Here is a 26,255-nt window from a genome sequence, read left to right as displayed (position 1 = left end):
TGGATATGGGCGGTGATATCCTGTAGTTAATATAAGCACCTGTTCACCTGCATGCCAGCTGGTAAGAAAGAGACAGAGGGTGAGTGGGTCGTCATATTTTTTGTTGACCGCTGTTTTACACCTGATCGCTGTGATTATTTTGAGTAGCCTATATTTTGTGCATGTTATAATAAGTTCATCCTTTTCATTAATAAAAGTTATTAAACTTATTTTTTTGATCTCGGCAAATCTTTTTGGTAGCGTGTCAGACAAACGGCAAACAAGGCCCAACCTCAGCCTCTCAGCAACTTTTACATTGTTGCCAGTAGTCACTACATAAGGAATTATTTTTTACAGCAAAAGGATAATTATGAGATATTATAGATATATCTCATTATAGATATTAAGGAGATATCTCATTATTATGAGATACTAAGTCATTATTTTGAGATAGTTTCTCATCATAATGACTTACAGGATCTTTTTTTTTTCATCACAGTGGCGGAAATGGGCTTCCATATAACTATCTGGCCGCTCCCATATAACCATCTGGCCGCTCCCATCTCTCTGACTTTATGCGGTTATTTCCTGGTTCAAGTCGTTTCCTGTAACTATGACTCAGAGGATTTTCTGCGTTGTCTTTCTTCGTCTTTCTCCGACTGTTTCGGTGTTTCAGACCTCCTCCTCTTTGCTGTCACCATAAGTTTCATGTGAATGTTTAAAAGCAGAGAAGTTAAAACATTTATAACGCTTCAAAGATTCTGGTCTGTTCATGCTCGATCGGCGCTGAAGTCAGTCTGAAGTTGGTTGTGGGTTTTTCATGAAGTCCGTTCACTTTTTTAAAATACTTCAGTAAAATACACTTAAAAGACAGGAATACACCTCCTCTGTGATGCATCTTTTACAGTTCAGAGTTGGAATCGTTTTTTGAGATATTTTAACGATTAGAATTAAAATTGTGAAAACATACAAGTCATAACATGCAAAACATACATATATATGTAAAAACATTATCTACTGATAGTCCAGTTATGAGAATAAAATTTAAAAATAAAATTTTTAAATAGGTAATTATGAGGCTACTTGAACTTTGTGTTTTAGTACTTGTTTATGCCAGCAAAGTCTACATGTCCAGGGGGGTGTAATACTACGAAGCAAATTCAACATACTCAGGATATCATGTCGTTATCTGGCTTCACCGAACCTAACACTGGCCGTCCAGATAACCAGAACTGGTTATCTGGACGGCCAGTTCAGATAACAGCTGGTTATCAACCTTCTCAGACAACCGCGGGTTTTCCATATCCAGCTACGGGTGCGTTCATGTGAAAGAGGCGGGGTTGTTAAATACGAGCAACATCATCAGAACCATGAATTAAGCAGCTACTTCATAAGAAAGGAGATGAAACGGTGATACCAAGTATCTGTGGAAAACATCTGTTTAAGAAACAGCAAAAACTCACGTTCAACTAAGTGAAATGTAAATGAGCCTGTAATCATACAACAGAATAAGATGTAGAAATAATTTCCTAATTTCCACATATTAAAAGTAGGCCACAGCTTAAAAAAATGTAGGAATTGTTATATATGAGAAAGAAAAATTTTTGCTATTTAGTTGGATGATAAAGAAACCATCTGAGTATGTCACATGAAAAAAAGAAACTTAAAGTAATGTCAGACTGTTTTTGCTACACAAGTTGATGATGATGATATTTTAGTGTAAAAGGGCTCACAGTGTTTCCAGGTACTCTCTCTCTCTCTCTCTCGCTCTCTCTCTCTCTCTCTCTCTCTCTCTCTCTCTCTCTCTCTCTCTCTCTGTCTCGCTCTCTCTCTCGCTCTCTCTCTCTCCCTCCCCTGCCCCTCCCATTTTACTTTCGTTTTCTTCACCGTCATGTCGCAGACATTGTTCTCCGTATGGTAAGATCATAACTTACAGTTTTCAGTGTTTAATGACTCCTCTCTGCTCTCACTGTTAGTTTAATGAGTCGCTCGGTTGTTGAAAGTGTTTGTGTGAATATCTTGTGTTTGTCTTCAGATCAGATCTGTTAACAGTTTGTGTTCAGGATCAATAACTGCTCCAACAGCAGGAGAGATGATGGTGACATATAGTCATGTGTGAATGTGTTGCTTTTCAATGTTAATGATAATCCATCAACAACTTGATGTTTTCATGTTTTATATTGTTGCAGATGTGTTTCTCTGTGCTGAAGTCAGTCTGAAGTTTGTTATCTGACTCCTTTAACCAATCAGAGGGAGTTTTTAGGGAGCGTCAATAACTGACTTGTCATCATACAACAGGTAGAAAATTATTATTGAAAATAGTCTAATGTTTTATTTCTATTTGTTGTTAATATTATTATTAATTCCTGCAACAGGCTATCCACAGGATCAGGCTGAATGAGGATTGGTCTTACAGCTGAATGACTGCAATTTTTGTCAGTTGACTTAAAATTAATGTTTAATGATACATACACTAAATCAAAAAACAAGTGTGACATTTGTAAATTGTATTTATTTAAATATAATAATAAGAATAAAAATCAAAAATGATCATTACACATCACACACAACTCAAGATGACACAAAAGCCAATTTAAAAAGATGGGTCTTCAATTGTCTTTAAAAGCATCTATTGAGAGTGCAGGAAGAGCGTTCTATGGTATTTGAGCCACAATAGCAAAGACACGATCACCTGTAGTTTTCAGCCGAGAATGAGGGACAGCCAGTGGGTCCTGGCTGGAAGACCTAAGTGACCTGCTGGCGATGTAGGGGTGGATAAGATCCATGATGTACTCAGGTGCCTGTCCATGCAGGGCTCTATACGTGATAACAAGAACCTTTAAATGAATCGTAAAACAGATGGGAAGCCAGTGCAAATTACTTAAAATAGGTGTAATGTGAGTCATCCTGCTGGACCTGGTTAACAGCCTTGTAGCAGCATTTTGGTACATTTGTAGATGGCTCAGAGATAATTTGCCGAGACAAGTGAAGATGGAATTACTTATAATTTTTATTTTACTTATTGTTAAGCAGCACTCATTACCTTTCCCAAACGTAAATAGCATCTTGATATAATTGTAGATTTAGATTTAATTCAGATTCTTTAAAACTAACAAGAGTGTACATACTGCAGGCAGCTACACATTTCTCCGTTCTCTATCTCTCTGTTTAGCGTCGTCAGGTTAGGCTAACCCATTGATGCTAACTTTGGAGCTAACCCCCTTCACTTTTCCAGCAGTTGGGGAAACACCAGACGTGACTTTTCTTGGTCTTGACAAGCTGCAGCATTTATTAACTGACACACTGTAATCTGTACTGCACATTTACAACTTACCGCTGACCTTTTCCTCTGCTTCGCTCACATTCACCGTCATTTTTCTGACGCTTGCTCTCTCGCTTAACCACTCACTCGCTGATGCTCTGCCCTGTTCCTTAAAAGGAGCTATGCTACCTGGTGTTTCCATGGCAGCGACATAGACGTTAACTCACATTTTGAAACAGCGCTGCTCAGAGGCTCCCAAGCGCTATTTATTTACAAATGATTGGATATTGGGCATTATTTTTGACATTAAAAAAATTATTTTTTGTCCTGGCAGGGGTTCTCGTTGGCCTGGTGGCCCACGAAGCCATGCAATCCTGCACAGCAGAGACCAGAATCTCCTGATCCCAGCTGTGTCCATGAAAAGTCCATGCATAAACCTAAACATTTTAACACTAGAAGGTATCAACTTAAGCCTGACAGAAAAGCATTTGTGTATTATCTGTATTCAAAGTTTTAATATTAAACATGTTCTTTATCATTAATTTATCCAAAAAGAATGTTATTCAGTTGTGAATTCATCAGTGTTGTGTTTGTATCAGGATCCAGTAGCAGAGACTAGACTCTCCTGACTCCAGCTGTGGGTCCATAGACCCTGATAGGACCATGGATCCACCTCCTCTTTCCAAAACACATGGAGAGTAAGTAAAGATAATGTCACTGTATGTTTTAGGCTTTTGAACATTTGTTGATGAGGAGATGCTGAAGCAGTAGACAGGTATCAGGAGACTAGAAGCACTGCAGATTCTGTGCCCACAGAAGGAGCACGGGGAGAACATGTCTTCATTTCTCTGATCGAGGTCACTGAGGGGGAGTTAAAAACAAGGAGTTGATGAGATACACTCTGAGATGCTGAAATTTCTGAACATTGTGGGGCTGTCGTGGCCGAGGATGTGATCCAAATATTGAGGTATTGAACTATTCAGCCTCTTTGGATGCTATAAAGGCAGCGGATCGTTCAAACTCAGATTGAGGTGAAGTGACGGGGATTCTGTCATGAGGGGTGTTCCATTAACGCAGCTAAAGAAAGCTGCGCTTACTTGAAAAAGCCTGACTAGAATTAACGTCAACTTTCACTTGAGTCAAGCCATTCCATTAACGCAGCTTAGCCATGTTTAGTCAACGCTAGGTCCAGCCAGGCTGGAATAAACTTGAAGTGTGCACGTGCACGGATTACATAAGCAGCCCAGAATAGTTGATTGTCGAAAAGACGATACGATACTGTGTTGCAAAAAGAAAGAAAACTAGAGCAGCAGAACAAATCTGTTGATGAAACCATATGAAGAATATAAAGGAGTTTTCACCAAAAGGGGCAAAACTGCTACAATTAACAAGTTGAAGGAGATGACTTGGCACAAAACTGATGACAGATTAAATGCTTACCTGTAGGTGGGCAGTGATGGCCTAAAGGTTAGAGGAGTGAACTTATCACCAGAAGGTTGATGGTTCAATCCCCGTCTCTGGCTTGATGAGTCTAGGTGGGGAAAGTGAAGAGCAGAGCTTGTTCCTGTTCATGGTTTTATCTGTATTTGTTAATAAATGAGCATTCAGATCAGTGACTGTGATTATATTATCAATAGGCTAGATAATATCAGATGTATGTTTAAAATATGTTGTAGGCATCTAGAGAACTTTCCAACATTATCATACTCTTTGACACATTTTCTCTTTCACAGGATCCATTTACAAGCATCACTGAAAGTTAAACATTAACTGTAAACTGGAGAAGGATATAAGTACAGTGGAAACCGCTTAGAGTGATCACGTCTGTCCGCGTCAAATATCACTAAGCAGATGATTATTCTAATCTTTTCTTTTTCTTTATTTGTCTTGCAGAACACCATCTAATTGACATTTGTATATTTATTATCCTACATGACTATAAAGTTACTGAATTTTATTTACTGTTTCAAAATACAGTAGAGCTGTTTCAAACGCAGTGTGCACATTTTTCATGCAGCAGGTTCTGACTTTTGCTAATGACAAGTTCCTTCTTTTCCCCGGTGGCAGAACAGGTGAAGATAGCGGTGATCCTTTCCTTAGACCCCCCCCCCCCCCCCCCCCTTTTATTGTCATCGAGAGAAAATGACTTTCTGTCTCTGTCATGATTTCAGTGTTCACATAGCAGCAGTCGCTTGTCATGGGAGTAAAGTACAAAAATAGATTTACGTAGTTTAAAATGTTTTTCCATATGTTGTCATGTATGAAGAGACCCAAAAATGAATACTGTAGGCGGACCTCTTGATTTCTATAGGCGACTTATTTAAACAGCATAAATTTTGTATATGAATGATTCTGTCTCAGAGCATTCTGATCCATTTAAACAGCTGATCACTGTAACTGTGATCACTATAAGCAGTTACCACTGTATAAATTTAAACACAGTAGAAGGTCAAGGTTTGGACTTTATTTAATTTTCTTTTTGTCTTCACAGCTTGAACAAAATGAGTGAATAAATAAATAAATAACACTGGCACGCTTTTATTTCTTAAATTATAAACACTAAGCTTTTAAATAAAAGGGTTCACTCCAACACAGGAGTGACCATGAATAAAATGGGGATTTACTTAAGTATTTTTGTAAAAGTCCCTCACAGTTCACGGACAAGTGATGAAAAGACACTTTATGGAACCGTCTTTTTAGAGTCTTTTTCCGTCCGTCGGACATTCTTTGACATGAAGCTAAATTAAGCTTGACCGTAAGCCTGCCACGGAGCAGCTAGTTCTGCTGACTAAGTTACCATGGTTACTGAGCTGGGACTCATATAAGCTGCAGTAAAGTAAAGGAACTTGAACTTTATAATGTACATACACACACACACACACACACACACACACACACACAGCAATTGAAAACATTAGTAACTCTTACAAACAGGCTTTCAATGATAACTACACTCCAAAATGCAACTCCACACTGCAGGGACTCTCTTTTGCTCTCATTTGAAGCATGTCACACTACCAGATCTGTGACAGAAACAAGAAATAATGTAACTTAACCAACTATAATCAATTCATTCATACGCCCTGTAACTGGAGAGACAGGAAATTGAGAGAAGGGGAGTGAGCTACATAACTAATCATCTAGTAGCATCATCACACCAAGTTTAAAACAATGAACACACAAAGCATCTGAAATTTACAGCGAACCAGTACATAATATGAATATTGTGACCCAGACCAAAGTGAGCCTGCATGGCAGCAGGAAACAATAAAAACACATCTATTACTGGTCACTAATATCCCTGATCCTTCGCACCTAGCTACGTCACGTCCTCTGCGTTTGTGCATCAGATACACAGAAAATACATGAATGTTCTAAAATGAAATCAAATATCATAAAAATATAACAGAGGGTGGATTTTAACCATTTAACAAACAACTAGTTACAGCCCCCTGCATCTCCCTCAGCACCCCTACTTCGAGCATCCCTGCCTGGATCAGTGGACCAGCTGTTTACCCTTTCAAGGATCCTGGAGGGAGGGATCATGAGTCTGTCTGTCTGCTCTACATGTGTTTTGTAAAATTGTAGTTTTTTTCTATGGTGTTGTCGTCATATTGAGCCATGCCAAGATCAGTTACGAATAGTTGAGTCATGCTGGCACAGTTCGAGTATGTTTGCACTGCACACAGCATGGCAGGGTAAAATAAGTTGTTCACCTTGATGATGTGTTTCGTAAGCCATCAGCTCAGCTACCAATCAGGATCACAGCAGCGCAACTCGGGCAAAAAAGGCCTCCAGCTACATGTCATGCAACATGTCAAGCATATTATTGTGAGCACAGTGGAGTCATTGAAGACAACCCGGATCAATGTTTCTGATTTTTATCAACTCATTTTTTCATGTTGACTTTTGCAGCTTGACAGCAGGTCTAGACCGTACTCTTTAATTTACAGAGACCCAACATTCCCCCATGAGCAGCACTTGGCAACATGAGCAAAGAAAAACTCCCCTTTAATGGGAAGAAACCTCAAGCAGAACTGGGCTCTAGGTGGACGAAAATCTGCCTTGACTGGTTGGGTTAAGAGAGAAAGAGGGAGGGAGGGGGAGAGAGGAAAGAGAGACACAGTGAAGTATAACAACAACAATAATAACAATAACAACAATAATAATGAGTGACAAATGAGTGACAATAAAAAATAGAGGTAGAAGTGGCAGAAATAATAATAATAGGAAGCTGGACAGAAATTGGTCTGCAGTCAAAGGTGTCCTGCGAGATGAGAAAGCACAAAACTATGGGGAAGATGTCAAGTTAGTAACATGCATTAATGGTACATGGATGCATACAGATGGAGGGGAGGAGAAGAGAGGAGCTCAGTGTATCATGGGAAGTCCCCCCAGCAGTCTAGGCCTATAGCAGCATAACTAAGGGCTGGTCCAAGGCGAGCCTGATCGGCCCTAATTATGAGCTTTATCAAATAGGAAAGTTTTAAGTCGACTCTTAAACGTAGTGAGGGTGTCTGCCCCCTGGATCAAAACTGAAAGATGGTTCCACAGGAGAGGAACCTGATAGCTGAAGGCTCTGCCTCCCATTCTACTTTTGGATACTCTAGGAACCACCAGTAAGCTGCATTCTGGGAGTGCAGTTTTCTAGTGGGGTAATGGGGTACTATGAGCTCTTTAAGATATGATGGTGCCTGATTATTAAGGGCTTTGTATGTGAGGAGAAGGATTTTAAATTCTACTCTTGATTTAACAGGAAGCCAATGCAGCGAAGCTAAAATGGAAGAAATATGGTCTCTTTTTCTAGTTTTTGTCAGTACAAGTGCAGCTGCATCCTGGACCAGCTGGAGAGTCTTTAGATACTTGTTAGGGCAGCCTGATAATAATGAGTTGCAATAATCCAGCCTAGAAGTAACAAATGCACGGACCAAGGAAAGCCAAGCACAATAACTTCAGTTTTGTCTGAGTTTAGTAGTAGACAATTGCAGATCATCCTGGTCTTTATGTCCATAAGGCATGCTTGAAGATTAGTTAACTTATGGGTTTCATCTGGCTTCATTGATAAATGTATTTAGGTATCATCTACATAACAATGAAAATTTATGGAGTGTTTCAAATAATATTACCTAAAGGAAGCATATATCGGGTGAATAGTATTGGTCCAAGCACAGAATTTTGTGGAACTCCATGTCTAACTTTTGCATGCATGGAGGATTCATCATTAAACGCACAATATGTAATTTCAGCCGCTAGGGGGTCTCTCAATCAAAACAATAACAAAAGACGGAGTTTGATGACGATGTGAAGTAGCATGGAATCATGGGAGTTGTTGTGTTCATTGTTAAACAACCAGCTTCTCCAGGATAGGATTACCCATTGTTCGTCATTCAGGATGTTTTTACCAGTAGCCGAATTATCCGCAGAGGTCTTATCCTCTCCAAAACAAACAAGGTAAGGTAAAAACACTGAAAAAAGCAGTTTGACATAAAAAGTCAGTGTTTCTCTGATGCTTTTCAGCGGGCACAGGACGTCTGGTAGGAGCTGAGCTGCTCTAAAAATTTACTCAGTTTATTTCTCTTATAACTTAAGATCCAGTTGTTTGGCAGGTTTCTACTGGGAGCCAAATTATCCGCAGAAGTCTCCTCCTTTCCAAAAACAAACGTACACGCATATTAAAATCAGACAACGTTCAGCGAGCACCAGACTTCCTGGAGGGGCTGTTAGCCGAGCTCCTGCTAAATGACTAAAATCCTTCACCTGGTTAAAAGATAGAGTTTAAATGACCAAACTTTATCATGAAAATGTGGCTTAAAACTGAATAAAAGTAAATTTATAACAGTTTCTGTCAAACAACCACAACGCTGATGTATTATCTTGTATGTGTGAGAGTTACTCTTTGGTAGACGCATTTGTAGCGGACAAACACAACGCCGACACATGCATCTTGTGCACTCTACTCTTTGGTAGAGGAGGTATGACGCCATTGACATGCGACCAAATGAAACGGTCCGTTACTTTGATTAAATACAGATTTCTCTGGGTTTGAAAATTGTTGGAAACATCTGGGATAATGTAATTACACAACTCAACAAAATATATAACATGGGTCTAGTTGTTTTTAGACATTTTAATGCGGAATAGTTATATATTATAGCTTTAACGTGTACAAACTGAAAGCGATCTGATAAATAGGATTTAAACCAGCTTAATACAGTTCCTTTAATGCCAATTAAATGTTTCAGTCTCTGTATTAGGATGTGATGGTCAATGGTGTGAAATGCAGCATTAATGTCTAACAAGACAAGTACAGAGAGAAGTCCTTTGTCTGACGCATAAACTATTGTTATTTAGTAAGTCACACAACTGATTGATGACTGCTTTCTCAAGGATTTAGAGAGAAAGGGAGGCTTAGATATAGGTATTTAGTTGGCTAAAACACTTGAATCAAGAGTAGGCTTTTTAAAAAGAGGTCTAATTACAGCTACTTTTAAGGACTGTGGTACATTGCCTGTTATTAAAGACAGATTGATCATATCTAGTAAAGAGGTCCTAACTAAAGGTAAGACTTCCTTAAGCAGCCTAGTTGAGATGGGGTCTAAGAGACAGGTTGATAGTTTAGATGAAGAAATCACTAAAGTTAGTTCAGGAAGGTCAATAGTAGAAAAACAGTCTAAATATATATCAGGTTTTACACCTGTTTCTAAGGTTGCTGTGTTTAGGGATAAATCAGTGCCTGTTGAGGGCAGGAGGTGATGAATTTTGTCCCTAATAGTTAGAGTTTATCATTAAAACTCATGATGCCATTTCTACTGTGAGCTATAGCTATATGTTGTATTATCTTCTTTTTTAAAGGGGCAATGGAGTCTAGTGGTATTCACAGTGAGTCTGCAGCACTATCAACAAGATGATCAATTTGGGAGGGACTAAAGTTAGCATAAGAGTCCTCCGTAGTATTGAGACAGTGCATTGAATTCAATGCTAATGGAATTGCTTCCTTAAATTTTGCCACAGCACTATCAGATAGACATCTAGTGAAGACATTTTTGTCTAATGGCGTCTAGTCCAGTAATAGGAATTCAAAAGTTATTAAGTAATGGTCTGATAAAATAGGATTTTGTGGAAAGACTATTAAATGTTCAATTTCAATGCCATATGTCAGAAGGACGAGGCTATGGTTAAGACAGTGAGTGGGTTTATTTAACCTCTGAGAGAAGCCAATTGAGTCTAATAATGAAAGAAAATCACAGTGCCTAAACTATCATTATTGATGTCCACATGAATATTAAAGTCACCTATCATAATTACATTACTAGTATTAAGGACTAAACTTGAGAAAAACTCTTGAGAAAAACTCTTGAGAAATAGAGTACGGGCCAGGAGGGTGGTACACTATAACATATATTAGGTATTATAACTGAAACTGTAAAATCTCATGAAATGTAAATCTAATTAAAGACCAAAGCAGAATTTTTACTGCCAAAGAAGATACTCGTATTTCCACTAATGACTGACCGATAGCACATCCCCCATTAAACAACTGTAACAACAACTCTTTGGTCAAGCAACACCCCACTGACAGATTACTGAACTAGACAGTTGATAGTTGGGACTGAAATGATCAACATGTTGAATCTGAGAGAATAAGAACTACTCCTCCATTGTTCTCTTACAGATGATCTGTCCGGTACTTAGATTTCAACAAGTGACATTCTGGTCAAAATTCAACATTTTTAGGGTTTAAACTATATTTAATTTGCCTTTTGTTGTGTCAGGATCCATCAGAAGAAACTAGACTCTCCTGCCCCCAGCTGCGTGTCCATGAAGAGTGACTGGTCCATGGAACCACCACTACGTTTTAACGCTGAAAGGTATCCACTTAAACTTGACGGAAAGGCATTTCTGACAAATATGTTATCCATATTAAAACATATAAGACACTCAACATGTGCTCAACTGCGCTCAACAACTGCTTCATGGAGCTTCCTCTCCAGTTAAAAAGACATGATTGTGAAGCACTTCATACTCATTTTTAAAAAATTGTATTTTATTTTATTTATTTATTTATTTTTATTGAGACATCATAAATACAACATACATCATGTAAGGATATACAAATATGTACACTGGTGTAGCTTGGGGTCACATAATATGGCCAAAAAAAAGACAATTACATCTGATTGACAAGAGCCGTGACACTGTTTACATAAAAGTTGGTAAACTCTTCAAGTAAAGGCGTGGACTGCCCGTCCACCTCAAGGTGTAATTATCAGTCTTTACAGCTTGAGCACCTGGTGTTGTACTGCAATAGTACAACAAAATAAGATAATTAAATGTGGACTCTTGAACATTAGATCTCTTTCATCTAAAGCAGTTTTAGTAAACGATTTAATTTCAGATCATCGTATTGATTTATTTTGTCTCACTGAAACCTGGCTGTGTCATGAAGAATATGTCAGCCTTAATGAATCCACTCCCCCCAGTCATATTAATACTCATATTCCTCGAGACACTGGCCGAGGAGGTGGAGTTGCAGCCATTTTCAACTCAAGCCTAATCATTAACCCTAGACCTAAATTTAATTATAACTCATTCGAAAGCCTTGTTCTTAGTCTCTCTCAGCCAACCTGGAAAACTTTACAGCCAGTTCTATTTGTTATAGTGTATCGTCCTCCTGGCCCGTACTCTGAATTCCTATCTGAATTCCTATCTGAGTTTTTGTCGTATTTAGTCCTTAGTACAGATAAAGTAATTATAGTAGGTGATTTTAATATTCATGTGGACGTTGATAGTGACAGTCTCAGCACTGCATTTCTCTCATTATTAGACTCAATTGGCTTCTCTCAGTGTGTAAATAATCCCACTCACCGTCTTAACCACACCCTAGACCTTGTTCTGGCTTATGGGATTGAAATTGAACATTTAATAATTTTTCCACAAAATCCTATTTTATCAGATCATTTTTTAATAAATTTTGAATTCCTATTACTGGATTACACACCATTAGACAAAAATGTCTTCACTAGATGTCTATCTGATAGTGTTGTAGATAAATTTAAGGAAGCAATTCCGTCAATACTGAATTCACTGCCATGTCTCAATACTACAGAGGACTCTTATGTTAACTTTAGTCCCTCCCAAATTGATAATCTTATTGATAGTGCTGCAGGCTCACTAAGACAAACACTTGACTCCATCGCCCCCTTAAAAAAGAAGACAATAAAACGTAAGAGGTTAGCTCCATGGTATAACTCCCAAACCCGCAAATTAAAGCAAACATCGCGAAAATTGGAAAGGATTTGGCGTTCCACCAAAGTAGAAGATTCTCGCTTAGTCTGGCAAGATAGTCTTAAAACATATAGGAAGGCCCTCTGTAATGCCACAGCCACCTATTACTCAGCATTAATAGAAGAGAATAAAAACTGCCCTAGGTTCCTTTTCAGCACTTTGGCCAGGCTGACAAAGAGTCATAACTCTACTGATCCATGTATTCCTATAGCTCTCAGTAGTAACGACTTTATGAGCTTCTTTAATGATAAAATTCTAACTATTAGAGACAAAATTAACCACCTCCTGCCCTCAACAGGCACCGTTCTCTCCCCAAACACAGGAACCTTGGTAACGGCAGTAAATCCTGACATATATTTGGACTGTTTTTCTCCAGTAGACTTGTCTGAACTAACTTCAATGATTTGTTCAGCTAAACCATCAACCTGTCTCTTAGATCCCATCCCAACTAGGCTGCTTAAGGAAGCCTTACCCTTAGTGAGCACTTCTTTACTAGATATGATCAATTTGTCTTTAGTAACAGGCTATGTACCACAGTCCTTTAAAGTAGCTGTAATTAAACCTCTTCTTAAGAAGCCTACTCTTGATTCAGGTGTTTTAGCCAATTATAGACCTATATCTAACCTTCCATTTCTATCCAAGATCCTTGAGAAAGCAGTCTCTAATCAGTTATGTGACTTTCTACATAACAATAGCTTATTTGAGGATTTTCAGTCAGGATTTAGAGCGCATCATAGCACAGAGACAGCACTGGTGAAAGTCACTAATGACCTCCTAACTGCATCGGACAAAGGATTTGTCTCTATACTTGTCCTGTTAGATCTTAGTGCTGCATTCGACACAATTGACCATCAAATCCTTTTGCAGAGACTGGAACATTTAATTGGCATTAAAGGAACTGCATTAAGCTGGTTTAAGTCCTATTTATCAGACCGATTTCAGTTTGTACATGTGAATGATGAATCCTCCGTGAAGGCAAAAGTTAGACACGGAGTTCCACAAGGTTCTGTACTTGGACCAATTCTATTCACCTTATATATGCTTCCTTTAGGTAATATTATTAGGAAACACTCCATAAATTTTCATTGTTACGCAGATGACACCCAATTATATTTATCAGTGAAGCCAGATGAACCCAATCAGTTAACTAAACTCCAAACATGCCTTAACGACATAAAGACCTGGATGACCTGCAATTTTCTACTACTAAATTCAGATAAAACTGAAGTTATTGTGCTTGGCCCTAAACACCTTAAACACATTATCTAATGATAAAGCTGCTCTGGGTGGCATTACCCTGGCCTCCAGCACCACCGTAAGGAATCTGGGAGTTATCTTTGATCAGGATATGTCCTTTAACTCCCACATAAATCAAATCTCAAGGACTGCCTTTTTTCACTTACGTAATATCACAAAAATCAGACACATCCTTTCCCAAAAAGATGCAGAAAAACTAGTTCACGCATTTGTTACTTCTAGGCTGGATTATTGCAATTCCTTATTATCAGGCTGCCCTAACAAGTCTCTAAAGACTCTCCAGCTGGTCCAGAATGCAGCTGCACGTGTTCTGACTAAAACTAGAAAAAGAGACCACATTTCTCCCATTTTAGCTTCGCTACATTGGCTTCCTGTAAAATCTAGAATAGAATTTAAAATCCTTCTCCTAACTTACAAAGCCCTTAATGGTCAGGCACCATCATATCTTGAAGAGCTCATAATACCGTATTATCCCACTAGAACACTGCGCTCCCAGTATGCAGGCTTACTGGTGGTCCCTACAGTCTTTAAAAGTAGAATGGGAGGCAGAGCCTTCAGCTATCAGGCTCCTCTTCTATGGAACCATCTACCGGATTCAGTCCGGGGTGCAGACACCCTCTCTATGTTTAAGAGTAGGCTTAAAACTTTCCTTTTTGATAAAGCTTATAGTTAGGGCCGACCAGGCTCGCCTTGGATCAGCCCTTAGTTATGCTGCTATAGGCCTAGACTACTGGGGGACTTCCCATGATGCACTGAGCTCCTCTCTCCTCCTCCTCCTCTTTGTCTGTATGCATTCATGTAACATCAATGCATGCCACTAACTTTGCTTCTTCTCCGGAGTTTTTTGTGCTTTCTCATCTCACAGGAAAACCTGACCCCCGGGCCGAACCTTCACGGTCCTTCACGGTCCTTCACAGTCCTGATGGCATCCTTCCCTGGCTGTTGCTGCTTGTGCTTGTTGTTGTTGTTGTTGTTGTTGTTGTGACTGTTTTCTTCTGTCCCCCCTCCCCCTTTCCCTCTCTCTTTCTCTCTCTCAACCCAACCGGTCAAAGCAGATGGCCGCCCACCAAGAGCCGGGGTCTGCTTGAGGTTTCTACCCGTTAAAGGGGAGTTTTTCCTTACCGCTGTCGCCAAGTGCTTGCTCATGGGGGAATTGTTGGGTCTCTGTAAATTAAAGAGTACGGTCTTGACCTGCTCTATGTGAAAAGTGCCTTGAGATGACTTCTGTTGTGATATGGCGCTATATAAATAAAGATTGATTGATTGATTGATTGAAAGCTGCCAATCTAGACACACCATGGGATTGAAATGTCATGACCACAGAACCAATCTAATTCCCCCAAAACAAATATTGTAAGCCCTTTGGTCCTCAATGACCCTAACAACCACAGCACTGTGCTAGCAGAGGGCAGGGAAGGAGGGAGTGTTGACATTCTGGTCAAAATTCAACATTTTTAGGGTTTAAACTATATTTAATTTGCCTTTTGTTGTTTCAGGATCCATCAGCAGAGACCAGACTCTTCTGACCCCAGCTGTGTGTCCATGAAGAGTGACTGGTCCATGGAACCACCACTACGTTTTAATGCTGGAAGGTATCAACTTAAACTTGACAGAAAGGTGTTTCTGACAAAGAAAGTTATCATCTGTATTCAAACTTTAACATTAAACATGTTCCTCTCAGTGTTTTATCCAGGAAGAATGTTATTCTGTTGTGTTTGCGCTATAAGAGAACTTCCTGCTGTCTTACAGTGCAGACGCTTTGGTGCTTGCTCTCACCTCTGCTTGCATTTTTCTGCAAATATTCTTGTTTTTCTTCTGCGATAAACAATGAGCAGTGGCTGATGGATACTGTTAAATCACTGGGACAAATTCTTTGTCGATATAGTAGGTTATTGCTACATTTCAACATTTTTATGACCTCAGTACTACATGAGTGAGGCCTACCAGCACCACAAGCCTGTACTGCAGTGACTGGAAACGTGACTCATAGAAAAAGCTAATTAGCAGCAAGATGCCCCCCTAGATGGTTTTTTCCTACCTAGATGGTTTTGTCATATGGTGTGATGAAAACCACCTAATTTTAAATATAAGTAAGACCAAAGAGCTTATTAATGATTTTAGAAAGGAAAAAGGCTGCAGTGATCCCTGTCCTGATTAAAGATGAGGCCAATGAGGTGGTTTCCTCTTGAAAGTACATTGGTGTCCTTGTGGATGATAGGATGTCTTTAAAGCATCACCTGGAAGAGATCAGCCAATCAGAACAATGATGACAAAGGGAGTGGCTGGCATTGGGAAAACAGTCTTAACGCAGAAGTTCACTTTGGACTGGGCTGAAGACAAAGCCAACCAGGACATACAGTTCACATTTCCATTCGCTTTCAGAGAGCTGAATGTGCTGAAAGAGAAAAAGTACAGCTTGGTAGCAGAATTTTTACTGCCAAAGAAGATACTCGTATTTCCACTAATGACTGACCGATAGCACATCCCCCATTAAACAACTGTAACAACAACTCTTTGGTCAAGCAACACCCCACTGACAGATTACTGAACTAAACAGTTGATAGTTGGGACTGAAATGATCAACATGTTGAATCTGAGAGAATAAGAACTACTCCTCCATTGTTCTCTTACAGATGATCTGTCCGGTACTTAGATTTCAACAAGTGACATTCTGGTCAAAATTCAGCATTTTTAGGGTTTAAACTATATTTAATTTGCCTTTTGTTGTGTCAGGATCCATCAGAAGAAACTAGACTCTCCTGCCCCCAGCTGCGTGTCCATGAAGAGTGACTGGTCCATGGAACCACCACTACGTTTTAACGCTGAAAGGTATCCACTTAAACTTGACGGAAAGGCATTTCTGACAAATATGTTATCCATATTAAAACATATAAGACACTCAACATGTGCTCAACTGCGCTCAACAACTGCTTCATGGAGCTTCCTCTCCAGTTAAAAAGACATGATTGTGAAGCACTTCATACTCATTTTTAAAAAATTGTATTTTATTTTATTTATTTATTTATTTTTATTGAGACATCATAAATACAACATACATCATGTAAGGATATAAAAATATGTACACTGGTGTAGCTTGGGGTCACGTAATATGGCCAAAGCTGCCAATCTAGACACACCATGGGATTGAAATGTCATGACCACAGAACCAATCTAATTCCCCCAAAACAAATATTGTAAGCCCTTTGGTCCTCAATGACCCTAACAACCACAGCACTGTGCTAGCAGAGGGCAGGGAAGGAGGGAGTGTTGACATTCTGGTCAAAATTCAACATTTTTAGGGTTTAAACTATATTTAATTTGCCTTTTGTTGTTTCAGGATCCATCAGCAGAGACCAGACTCTTCTGACCCCAGCTGTGTGTCCATGAAGAGTGACTGGTCCATGGAACCACCACTACGTTTTAACGCTGGAAGGTATCAACTTAAACTTGACAGAAAGGTGTTTCTGACAAAGAAAGTTATCATCTGTATTCAAACTTTAACATTAAACATGTTCCTCTCAGTGTTTTATCCAGGAAGAATGTTATTCTGTTGTGTTTGCGCTATAAGAGAACTTCCTGCTGTCTTACAGTGCAGACGCTTTGGTGCTTGCTCTCACCTCTGCTTGCATTTTTCTGCAAATATTCTTGTTTTTCTTCTGCGATAAACAATGAGCAGTGGCTGATGGATACTGTTAAATCACTGGGACAAATTCTTTGTCGATATAGTAGGTTATTGCTACATTTCAACATTTTTATGACCTCAGTACTACATGAGTGAGGCCTACCAGCACCACAAGCCTGTACTGCAGTGACTGGAAACGTGACTCATAGAAAAATCTAATTAGCAGCAAGATGCCCCCCTAGACGGTTTTTTCCTACCTAGATGGTTTTGTCATATGGTGTGATGAAAACCACCTAATTTTAAATATAAGTAAGACCAAAGAGCTTATTAATGATTTTAGAAAGGAAAAAGGCTGCAGTGATCCCTGTCCTGATTAAAGATGAGGCCAATGAGGTGGTTTCCTCTTGAAAGTACATTGGTGTCCTTGTGGATGATAGGATGGACTGGAATGAGTGAAACCAGTGCCATCTTTAAAAGGGCTCAGTTCAGGCTGTTTTTCCTCAATAAGCTGCAGTATTTTGATGTCAGCAGGTCACTCCTGCACGTGTTTTAAGCATTTTAGTGAGTGTCCTATTTTATGCCGTTTTCTGTTGGAGTGCAATTTAAGCTGAGAGGACAGGAACAAGATCAATAAACTGATCAGGAAGGCAGGATCCATTATTGGCTTGACTCCTGACTTGCTAGAAATGATCATGGAGCAAAGTATGGGTAGGAAGCTCAAGATTATTATGCAAAATGAGGACCATCCGATGTACTATGTTTCTTGTGAGCTGAAGAGCTCTTTTAGCAACAGGCTTGTTATACCCAGGTGCTCCTCAGAGAGATTCAGGAAGTCCTTTGTACCCGCTGCGGTGAAGTTTTGAACATTTGAATGAACATTGTTGTTGACTGTCACTGTTGATGACGACGATGATGATTTGATGTTGATGACTTGGATGGTGGATGTACTATGGATCGTGGTAATGCTGGCATCCATGAATATGTTGATATCATATATAACAACTAATATACGAGTATGGTCATATTGATGTTTACACTATTAATTATGGTGCTGTACTCTCCCCTTATTTTGTACTGCCGCAGGATGTGTATGAAAGCATACACATCCTGTTGTCTGTCCTATATGGTGTGTATGGTGGCACTCAGTTTCCCCCCCTGGGAGACTAATAAAGTATTTCATATCGTATCGTGAGCAGTGTTGAGTCATTAAATGTCCTTAAATATGATGTTTTCTCCATAGAATGGACCAAGAGAGCTCAGAGGTTCCCAGTGATCAGTTTTCCCAGCAGCATCCAACAGGCCTGGGCTCCATATTTATGGTGTGTACATGTACAAACACACCTTTTATTATTAAATACTAGAGTACCATTGATGTCCCAACAGTATCCATGCTGCTCTGTTTAGACGAGCAAGCTTTCAGACTGACAGATGAATCACATGTTGTGTTCAACCAGTTAAAATTAAATGTTCAGTTTATCTTTCTGTTCCAGCTGCTGGAGGAGAGCATCGTCACTTTTGTGAAGAATGAGCTGAAGAAAATACAGACGGTTCTAAGTCCAGATTACCCAGAATGCTTAGAGATTCAGAGGGAGGATGAGGAGGTGTTGGACGGTGAGGAGGAAGAGCAGAGGAGGAGCAGCAAAGAGGCATTTCTGAAGATCACACTGCACTTCCTGAGGAGAATGAAGCAGGAAGAGATGGCTGACCATCTGCAGAGAAGTAAGAGGATATATATATAAAGATTTAACATTAGATATTTACTGATGTCACAAGATGGTGGAATATATGTTCACATATGCATTCTTTAGGGGAATTAAATGTTTACTTTATACTTTATTAGTTAGTCTTATTTGTTGTTTGTTCATTCAGGAACTCGTGCTGCAGAGTGCCGACATAAACTCAAGTCTAACCTGAAGAAGAAGTTCCAGTGTGTGTTTGAGGGTATTGCTAAAGCAGGAAATCCAACCCTTCTGAATCAGATCTACACAGAACTCTACATCACAGAGGAAGGGACTGGAGAGGTCAATGATGAACATGAGGTCAGACAGATTGAAACAGCATCCAGGAAACCAGACAGACCAGAAACAACAATCAGACAAGCAGATGTCTTTAAAGCATCACCTGGAAGAGATCAGCCAATCAGAACAATGATGACAAAGGGAGTGGCTGGCATTGGGAAAACAGTCTTAACGCAGAAGTTCACTTTGGACTGGGCTGAAGACAAAGCCAACCAGGACATACAGTTCACATTTCCATTCGCTTTCAGAGAGCTGAATGTGCTGAAAGAGAAAAAGTACAGCTTGGTGGAACTTGTTCATCACTTCTTTACTGAAACCAAAGAAGCAGGAATCTGCAGGTTTGAAGAGTTCCAGGTTGTGTTCATCTTTGATGGTCTAGATGAGTGTCGACTTCCTCTGGACTTCCACAACAATGAGATCCTGACTGATATTACAGAGTCCACCTCAGTGGATGTGCTGCTGACAAACCTTATCAGGGGGAACCTGCTTCCCTCTGCTCGCCTCTGGATAACCACACGACCTGCAGCAGCCAATCAGATCCCTCCTGACTGTGTTGACAGGGTGACAGAGGTCAGAGGTTTCACTGACCCACTGAAGGAGGAGTACTTCAGGAAGAGATTCAGTGATGAGGAGCAGGACAGCACCATCATCTCCCACATCAAGAAATCACGAAGCCTCCACATCATGTGCCACATCCCAGTCTTCTGCTGGATCACTGCTACAGTTCTGCAGGATATGTTGAAAAGCAGAGAGGACAGAGAGCTGCCCAAGACCCTGACTGAGATGTACATCCATTTCCTGGTGGTTCAGTCCAAACTGAAGAATGTCAAGTATGATGGAAGAGCTGAGACAGATCCACACTGGAATAAAAAGAGCAGGAAGATGATTGTGTCTCTGGGAAAACTGGCTTTTGAGCAGCTGCAGAAAGGCAACCTGATCTTCTATGAATCAGACCTGACAGAGTGTGTTATTGATATCAGAGCAGCTTCAGTGTACTCAGGAATGTTCACACAGATCTTTAAAGAGGAGAGAGGGCTGTACCAGGACAAGGTGTTCTGCTTCGTCCATCTGAGTGTTCAGGAGTTTCTGGCTGCTCTTTATGTCCATCATACATTCATCAACTCTGGAGTCAATCTGTTGGCAGAAGAAAAAACAACATCCCAGAAGTCTCAAACAACAAGAAACAACTCCATACTCTTCTACCAGAGCGCTGTGGATAAGGCCTTGCAGAGTCCAAATGGACACCTAGACTTGTTCCTCCGCTTCCTCCTGGGTTTTTCACTGCAGACCAATCAGAGTCTCCTACGAGGTCTGCTGAAACAGACAGGAAGTAGCTCACGGACCAATCATAAAACAGTCAAGTACATCAAGAACAAGATCAGTGAGAATCTGTCTGCAGAGAGAAGCATCAATCTGTTCCACTGTCTGAATGAACTGAATGATCGTTCTCTAGTGGAGGGGATCCAATGGTACCTGAGATCAGGAAATCTCTCCACAGATTTGACCACTCCTGCTCAGTGGTCAGCTCTGATCTTCATCTTACTGTCATCAGAAAAAGATCTGGACGTGTTTGACCTGAAGAAATACTCTGCTTCAGAGGATGCTCTACTGAGGCTGCTGCCAGTGATCAAAGCTTCAAATAAGGCTCTGTAAGTGCACAGATAGTTGGATTTATTCATCTTTATCAAAATATTCTCTTGTCTTTTCAACAGGATAGAAAAATAAATAACTTACTTGCTTGTCTTTTTCCTTTTTATTTCCTCTCCAGGCTGAGTGGCTGTAAACTCTCAGAAAGAAGCTGTGCAGCTCTGTCATCAGTTCTGAGCTCCCAGTCCTCTAGTCTGAGAGAGCTGGATCTCAGTAACAACAACCTGCAGGATTCAGGAGTGAAGCAACTCTCTGCTGGAGTGGAGAGTTCACACTGTATGCTGCAAACTCTCAGGTCAGATCAAGTTACACTTTGTCTCTGAGATATTTTTCTTAACTATAATGTTCAGCCTGTCTAATGTCAAGATTTCTTATTCTCAGAAGTTTTCCACCAGGATTTTATTTTTCACAGGAAAGAAAATAGAATTTTCCAGTTTATCTTTCTTTGATTCAGCTTCATAAACTGTACAGCATACATATATGAACTCTGGCTGAGACAGAGAAACTGATTTTTGCTTTGATATCGTGATTTAGATCATTACATGTCTGTTTCTCAGTGATTCTGTTATATTTAACTGTCATGTCTTCAACATGTTTAGAATAGAACAGCAAAGATTTTAACCAGTGCTCAGAAGAGAATTTCTATCCAGCATCACCAAGTGTCCAGAATCAACATTTCAAAGCAAAGATTATTTGTCTTCTTGTTCATTATCTTCTCCTCAGGCTGAGTTTGTGTAACCTGTCAGAGAGAAGCTGTGCAGCTCTGTCCTCAGTTCTTAGCTCCCAGTCCTCTATTCTGAGAGAGCTGGACCTGATTAACAATAACAAATAAATAACTTCTTACTTGTCTTTTTCCTTTTTATTTCCTCTCCAGGCTAAGTGGCTGTAACCTCTCAGAAAGAAGCTGTGCTAATCTGTCCTCAATTCTCAGCTCCCAGTCCTCTTGTCTGAGAGAGCTGGATCTAAGTAACAACAACCTACAGAATTCTGGAGTGAATCTGCTGTCTGTTGGGCTGGAGAGTCCACACTGTGTACTGGAAACACTCAGGTCAAGACTCATCAACTTGTTCAACAGATGACAATTAAAAATCTAAATGACATTAGAGGATAAACATTAAACCTGTGTAAGATTGTCTCTGCTAATATGTTTTGTCAAACCAGTTTTTACTAAACTTCAGCAGTAGAAAAGTGCTTTCCATGATGATTTTTCAACATCTTTTGTTTTTGCTTTTCTGTTGAATTATTAAATACCACAGATGATTTTTAAGAATTATCCTAAATGTGTCTTTGTATGTAGTTTTAAATAATGTCAACATACCAAACCTGAAAAGTGCATACAGCACTCTGCAAAAAGTACGTCTTTATTCTTCCTCTTGGCAAAAGCTTCACTCTTCATAAACACATTTGAAGGTTTTTAACATTTAGATCACAATGAGGAGGTACAAAATGCTGCTGAATCATCCCTCAGCTGTCGACTTTTCCCATCTTGCTGGATGCTCAACTTTCAGAACTCCCTGATTCAGTTCATCTTTTAGTTAGTTAGTTTGGAGACAGTTTGTTTTTGTATCTGACTGCACACAGGAGTACTCTCTGACTGTCTGACATATGTTGTTTTGTGTGTTTGCAGGCTGTCAGGATGTCTGATCACAGAGGAAGGCTGTGCTTCTTTGGCCTCAGCTCTGAGCTCCAACCCCTCCCATCTGAAAGAGTTGGATCTGAGCTACAATCATCCAGGAGACTCAGGAGAGAAGCTGCTGTCTGCTGGACTGGAGGAGCCACACTGGAGATTGGACACTCTCAGGTATGAAAAGACAATGTCTGATTGAGGAGGTAGAGCTGGAAGCATTTTCTTTGTCAGAGCTGATCACAGATCTCAACTTTGAGTTTTTGTTATTTCTAACTGAAGTTTCCTGTGAATGTTGAAAGTTAAACCTGATCAGATTTAATCAGGGTTTCAGAAGGATTGAGATACTGTATTCAGATTGGATAAAACTCTATCAAAGTCCAACACCACATTTGAACAGAATAATAAAACAGTAGACTAGAGTGATGTAACGTTCATGTTTGCATGCTGAAAGAGAACGTGCTGCTCTGACCCCCTCCTCCTTTCAGGCTGCAGCCTGCCGGAGTCCAATGGTTGAAACCAGGTCTGGGGAAGTGTAAGTGTGTTTTTCATTTGATTCATGAAAACAAAGCAAACTTCAAACTGTGACATCACTGATTAGCATCCCACTGAGGATGCAGATAATGTCATCATCATCATCAGATGATAGATTGGTAAATCAATAACTGAATCTCATTCTCTCCATCAGATTTCTGTGAACTCACACTGGATCCAAACACAGTAAACAAAGAGCTCAAACTGTCTGACAACAACAGGAAGGTGACACATGTGAAGAAGGATCAGTCATATCCCGACCACCCAGACAGATTTGATTACAAGCCTCAGCTGCTGTGTAGAGATGGTCTGACTGGTCGCTGTTACTGGGAGGTCGAGTGGAGAGGAAGGGTTGATATATCAGTGAGTTACAGAGGGATCAGAAGGAGAAGAGACAATGATGACTCTGTGTTTGGAGGGAATAATCAGTCCTGGTGTCTGCACTGCTCTGATGATGGTTACTGTGTCTGGCACAATAACAGAAAAACAGTCATCCCCTCCTCCTCCTTCTCCTCCTCCACTTCTGTCTCTAACAGAGTAGCAGTGTATGTGGACTGTCCTGCTGGCACTCTGTCCTTCTACAGAGTCTCCTCTGACACACTGATCCACCTCCACACCATCAACACCACAGTCACTCAGCCTCTGTATCCTGGGTTTGGGTTCTGGTCACATGGTTCCTCAGTGTCTCTGTGCTAGAGAAACTTTCTCATGTTATTTAGTACCAATGTGATGTCTCACTGGTTGTAAATACAGTGACTAAACCAAACATAGTTTCCCAGCCCAGCTGTCTGTATAGAGGACTGACTGTTTGACATATATACAGTAGGGCTGTAGTCTCCTGGTCGACTGGTTGATTAGTTGGTCGATATGCTCTCGTCTGACTAAATTCTCATTGGTCAAATAATCTCCGTGTTACTTTCATAAGGAGAAAAGTGTTATATCAGTAGCCTTTCAGGATTAATCCATTATTTCCTGTGGCAGGAGGGACAGACCAACAAATTACCTGTGAAAACGGTGTATTCAAAACACCCCCGTTGTTTTCACAACTTTGAACTCGCCCAGCCTAATAGGGACTGCTAGGTCTAACTGTATTCAACGTTTACTGAACATTTACTGAATAAGTTTACAGAATCTCCTATAATGATCACAATGAGAACCCCCGCCAGACTAAAAAAAATGTTTTTTAATGCCAAAAATCTATTCATTCGGAAATCAATAGTGTTAAGGAGTCTCTGTGCAGCACTGTTGAGATACATGAGTCAACCTCTATGTTGTTGCCTGGGAAACTATTGGTAGCGTAACTCTGTTAAGGAATAGGGCAGAGCGTAGTATGTTTGTGTAGCGAGTGGGAAAGAACGAGTGGCAGAAAAGTGACGGTGGATGCGAGCGGAGCAGAGGAAAAGGTTAGTAGTAAGTTGTCAGTCTGACAGTAAATGTGCAGTACAGACTACAGTGTAACAATTACTAAATGCTAAAAAGTCACGTCTGTTGTTTCCACAAGTGATGGAAAAGTGAAGGGGGTTAGCTCCAAAGTTAGCAACAATGGGTTCGCCTAACCTGAAGACGCAAAATATAGAAATAGAGAACGGAGAAATGCGTATTCATTGTGTCACTTTTTTCTGTTTTATATCTTTTGTCAACTGGATATTTTGGTTGTTTTTTAGTTCGCACCTGATGTTTTGTAGATTAAAGCCATAATATGTAACTATTCTGCATTAAAATGTCTAAAAACAACTAGACCTATGTTATATATTTTGTTGAGTTGTGTACTTACATTATCCCAAATGTTTCCAACAATTTTCAAACCCTGAGAAATCTATAATTTCCATAAAAGTAACGAACTGTTTCATTTGGTTGCCTGTCAATGGCATCGTACCCCTCTACCAAAGAGTAAACACGCACAAGATGCATATGTTGTCCTGTGTTTGTCCGCTACAATGACGTCTACCAAAGAGTAACTTACGCACATACGAGATAATATATCGGCGTTGTGGTTGTTCCACAGAAATAAGTTATAAATTATATTATATATATATTATATATATATATGACTTTTATTCAGTTTTAAGCCACATTTTCGTGATAAATTTGGTATTTTAACTATATCTTGTAGCCAGAAGAAGGATTTTAGTCATTGGACATCTGGATCTTAAGTTATCAGAGAAATAAACTGAGCAAACGTTAGCAGCAGCTCGGCTAACAGCCCCTCCCGGTGGTCACCAAACATCGTCGGAGAAATATTGATTTACTTTTTTTTTGGGTGAAACAGCTTTAATTAGTATTTTAACGATTTTAATCTGCGTGTACGTTTGTTTTTGGAGAGGAGGAGACCTCTGCGGATAATTCGGCTCCCGGGAGAAACCGGCTGAACGTAATGGGTCTAAAGTTATAAGAGAAATAAACGGGGCAAACGTTAGCAGCAGCTCGGCTAACAGCCCGTACCGGACGTCCAGTTGTCGCCGTACATCGTCAGAGAAATATTGATTTTTTAGGTAAAACAGCTTAAATGGTATTTTAACAATTTTAATCTGCGTGTACATTTGTTTTTGGAGAGGACCTCTGCGGATAATTCAGCTCCCGGGAGAAACCGGCAAGAGAGAAAGAGAAATCAACCAAACAAGTGTTAGCAGCAGCTCGGCTAACAGTCCGTACCAGACGTTTGGTTGTCACCCGCCGTACATTGTCGGAGAAACACTGATTTTTTAGGTGAAACTGCTTTATTCAGTGTTTTTACCTGTAATCACTGGGTCCGTTTGTTCTGGAGAAGAGGAGACCTCTGTGGGTAATTCGGCTCCCGGTAAAAACATCCTGAATGATTAACACTGGAGTAATCCTATCCCGGTGAAGCTGGTTATTTAACAACGAAGACAACAACTCCCATGATCCCTTGCTACTTCACACCGTCATCACACTCCGTCTTTTGTTATTGTTTTGATTGAGACCCCTAGCGGCTGAAATTACATATTGTGTGTTTAATATTTGTTTGTTCATTTTAATTTAGCTCTATTATGTCACATACAACACATT

General features: G+C 39.9%; 1 protein-coding gene across 8 annotated transcripts; it reads left to right on the top strand.

The window, feature by feature from the left end:
* The first annotated feature begins 1,923 nt into the window (after positions 1–1,923).
* LOC137170405 (NLR family CARD domain-containing protein 3-like) lies at positions 1,924–24,962 on the top strand. 8 transcript variants are annotated; one of them, XM_067573759.1, is made up of 15 exons: positions 1,925–2,203; positions 3,449–3,700; positions 3,841–3,939; positions 11,014–11,109; positions 15,280–15,375; positions 16,517–16,612; positions 17,121–17,216; positions 18,646–18,724; positions 18,896–19,124; positions 19,275–21,072; positions 21,192–21,365; positions 21,945–22,118; positions 22,698–22,871; positions 23,183–23,229; positions 23,383–24,962. In XM_067573759.1, exons 3-15 carry the CDS (start codon positions 3,905–3,907, stop codon positions 23,922–23,924), a joined length of 3,636 nt encoding a protein of 1,211 aa, XP_067429860.1. In that variant the 5' UTR covers positions 1,925–2,203; positions 3,449–3,700; positions 3,841–3,904; the 3' UTR covers positions 23,925–24,962. The 8 variants fall into 8 exon arrangements, with proteins under 8 accessions (XP_067429866.1, XP_067429860.1, XP_067429861.1 ...); XM_067573760.1 differs by having other exon boundaries at positions 1,925–2,277; positions 3,576–3,700; XM_067573765.1 differs by lacking the exon at positions 17,121–17,216 and having other exon boundaries at positions 1,924–2,203.
* Positions 24,963–26,255: the final 1,293 nt, after the last annotated feature.

Source organism: Thunnus thynnus, chromosome 19 (genome assembly GCF_963924715.1).
Source record: "Thunnus thynnus chromosome 19, fThuThy2.1, whole genome shotgun sequence".
In the NCBI taxonomy this organism is placed as follows: Eukaryota; Metazoa; Chordata; class Actinopteri; order Scombriformes; family Scombridae; genus Thunnus; species Thunnus thynnus.
Note: the sequence above shows the minus strand (reverse complement) of the source record. Positions and strands in the feature narration are given on the sequence as shown.

Bases quoted from the DNA above. Each gene is read 5' to 3' on its own strand.
- LOC137170405 (XM_067573759.1), top strand. From the start codon at position 3,905: ATGGATCCACCTCCTCTTTCCAAAACACATGGAGA. The intron at 19,125-19,274 runs GTAAGAGGATAT...TTGTTCATTCAG, and splicing joins GGCTGACCATCTGCAGAGAA to GAACTCGTGCTGCAGAGTGC. The intron at 22,119-22,697 runs GTCAAGACTCAT...GTGTGTTTGCAG, and splicing joins TGTGTACTGGAAACACTCAG to GCTGTCAGGATGTCTGATCA.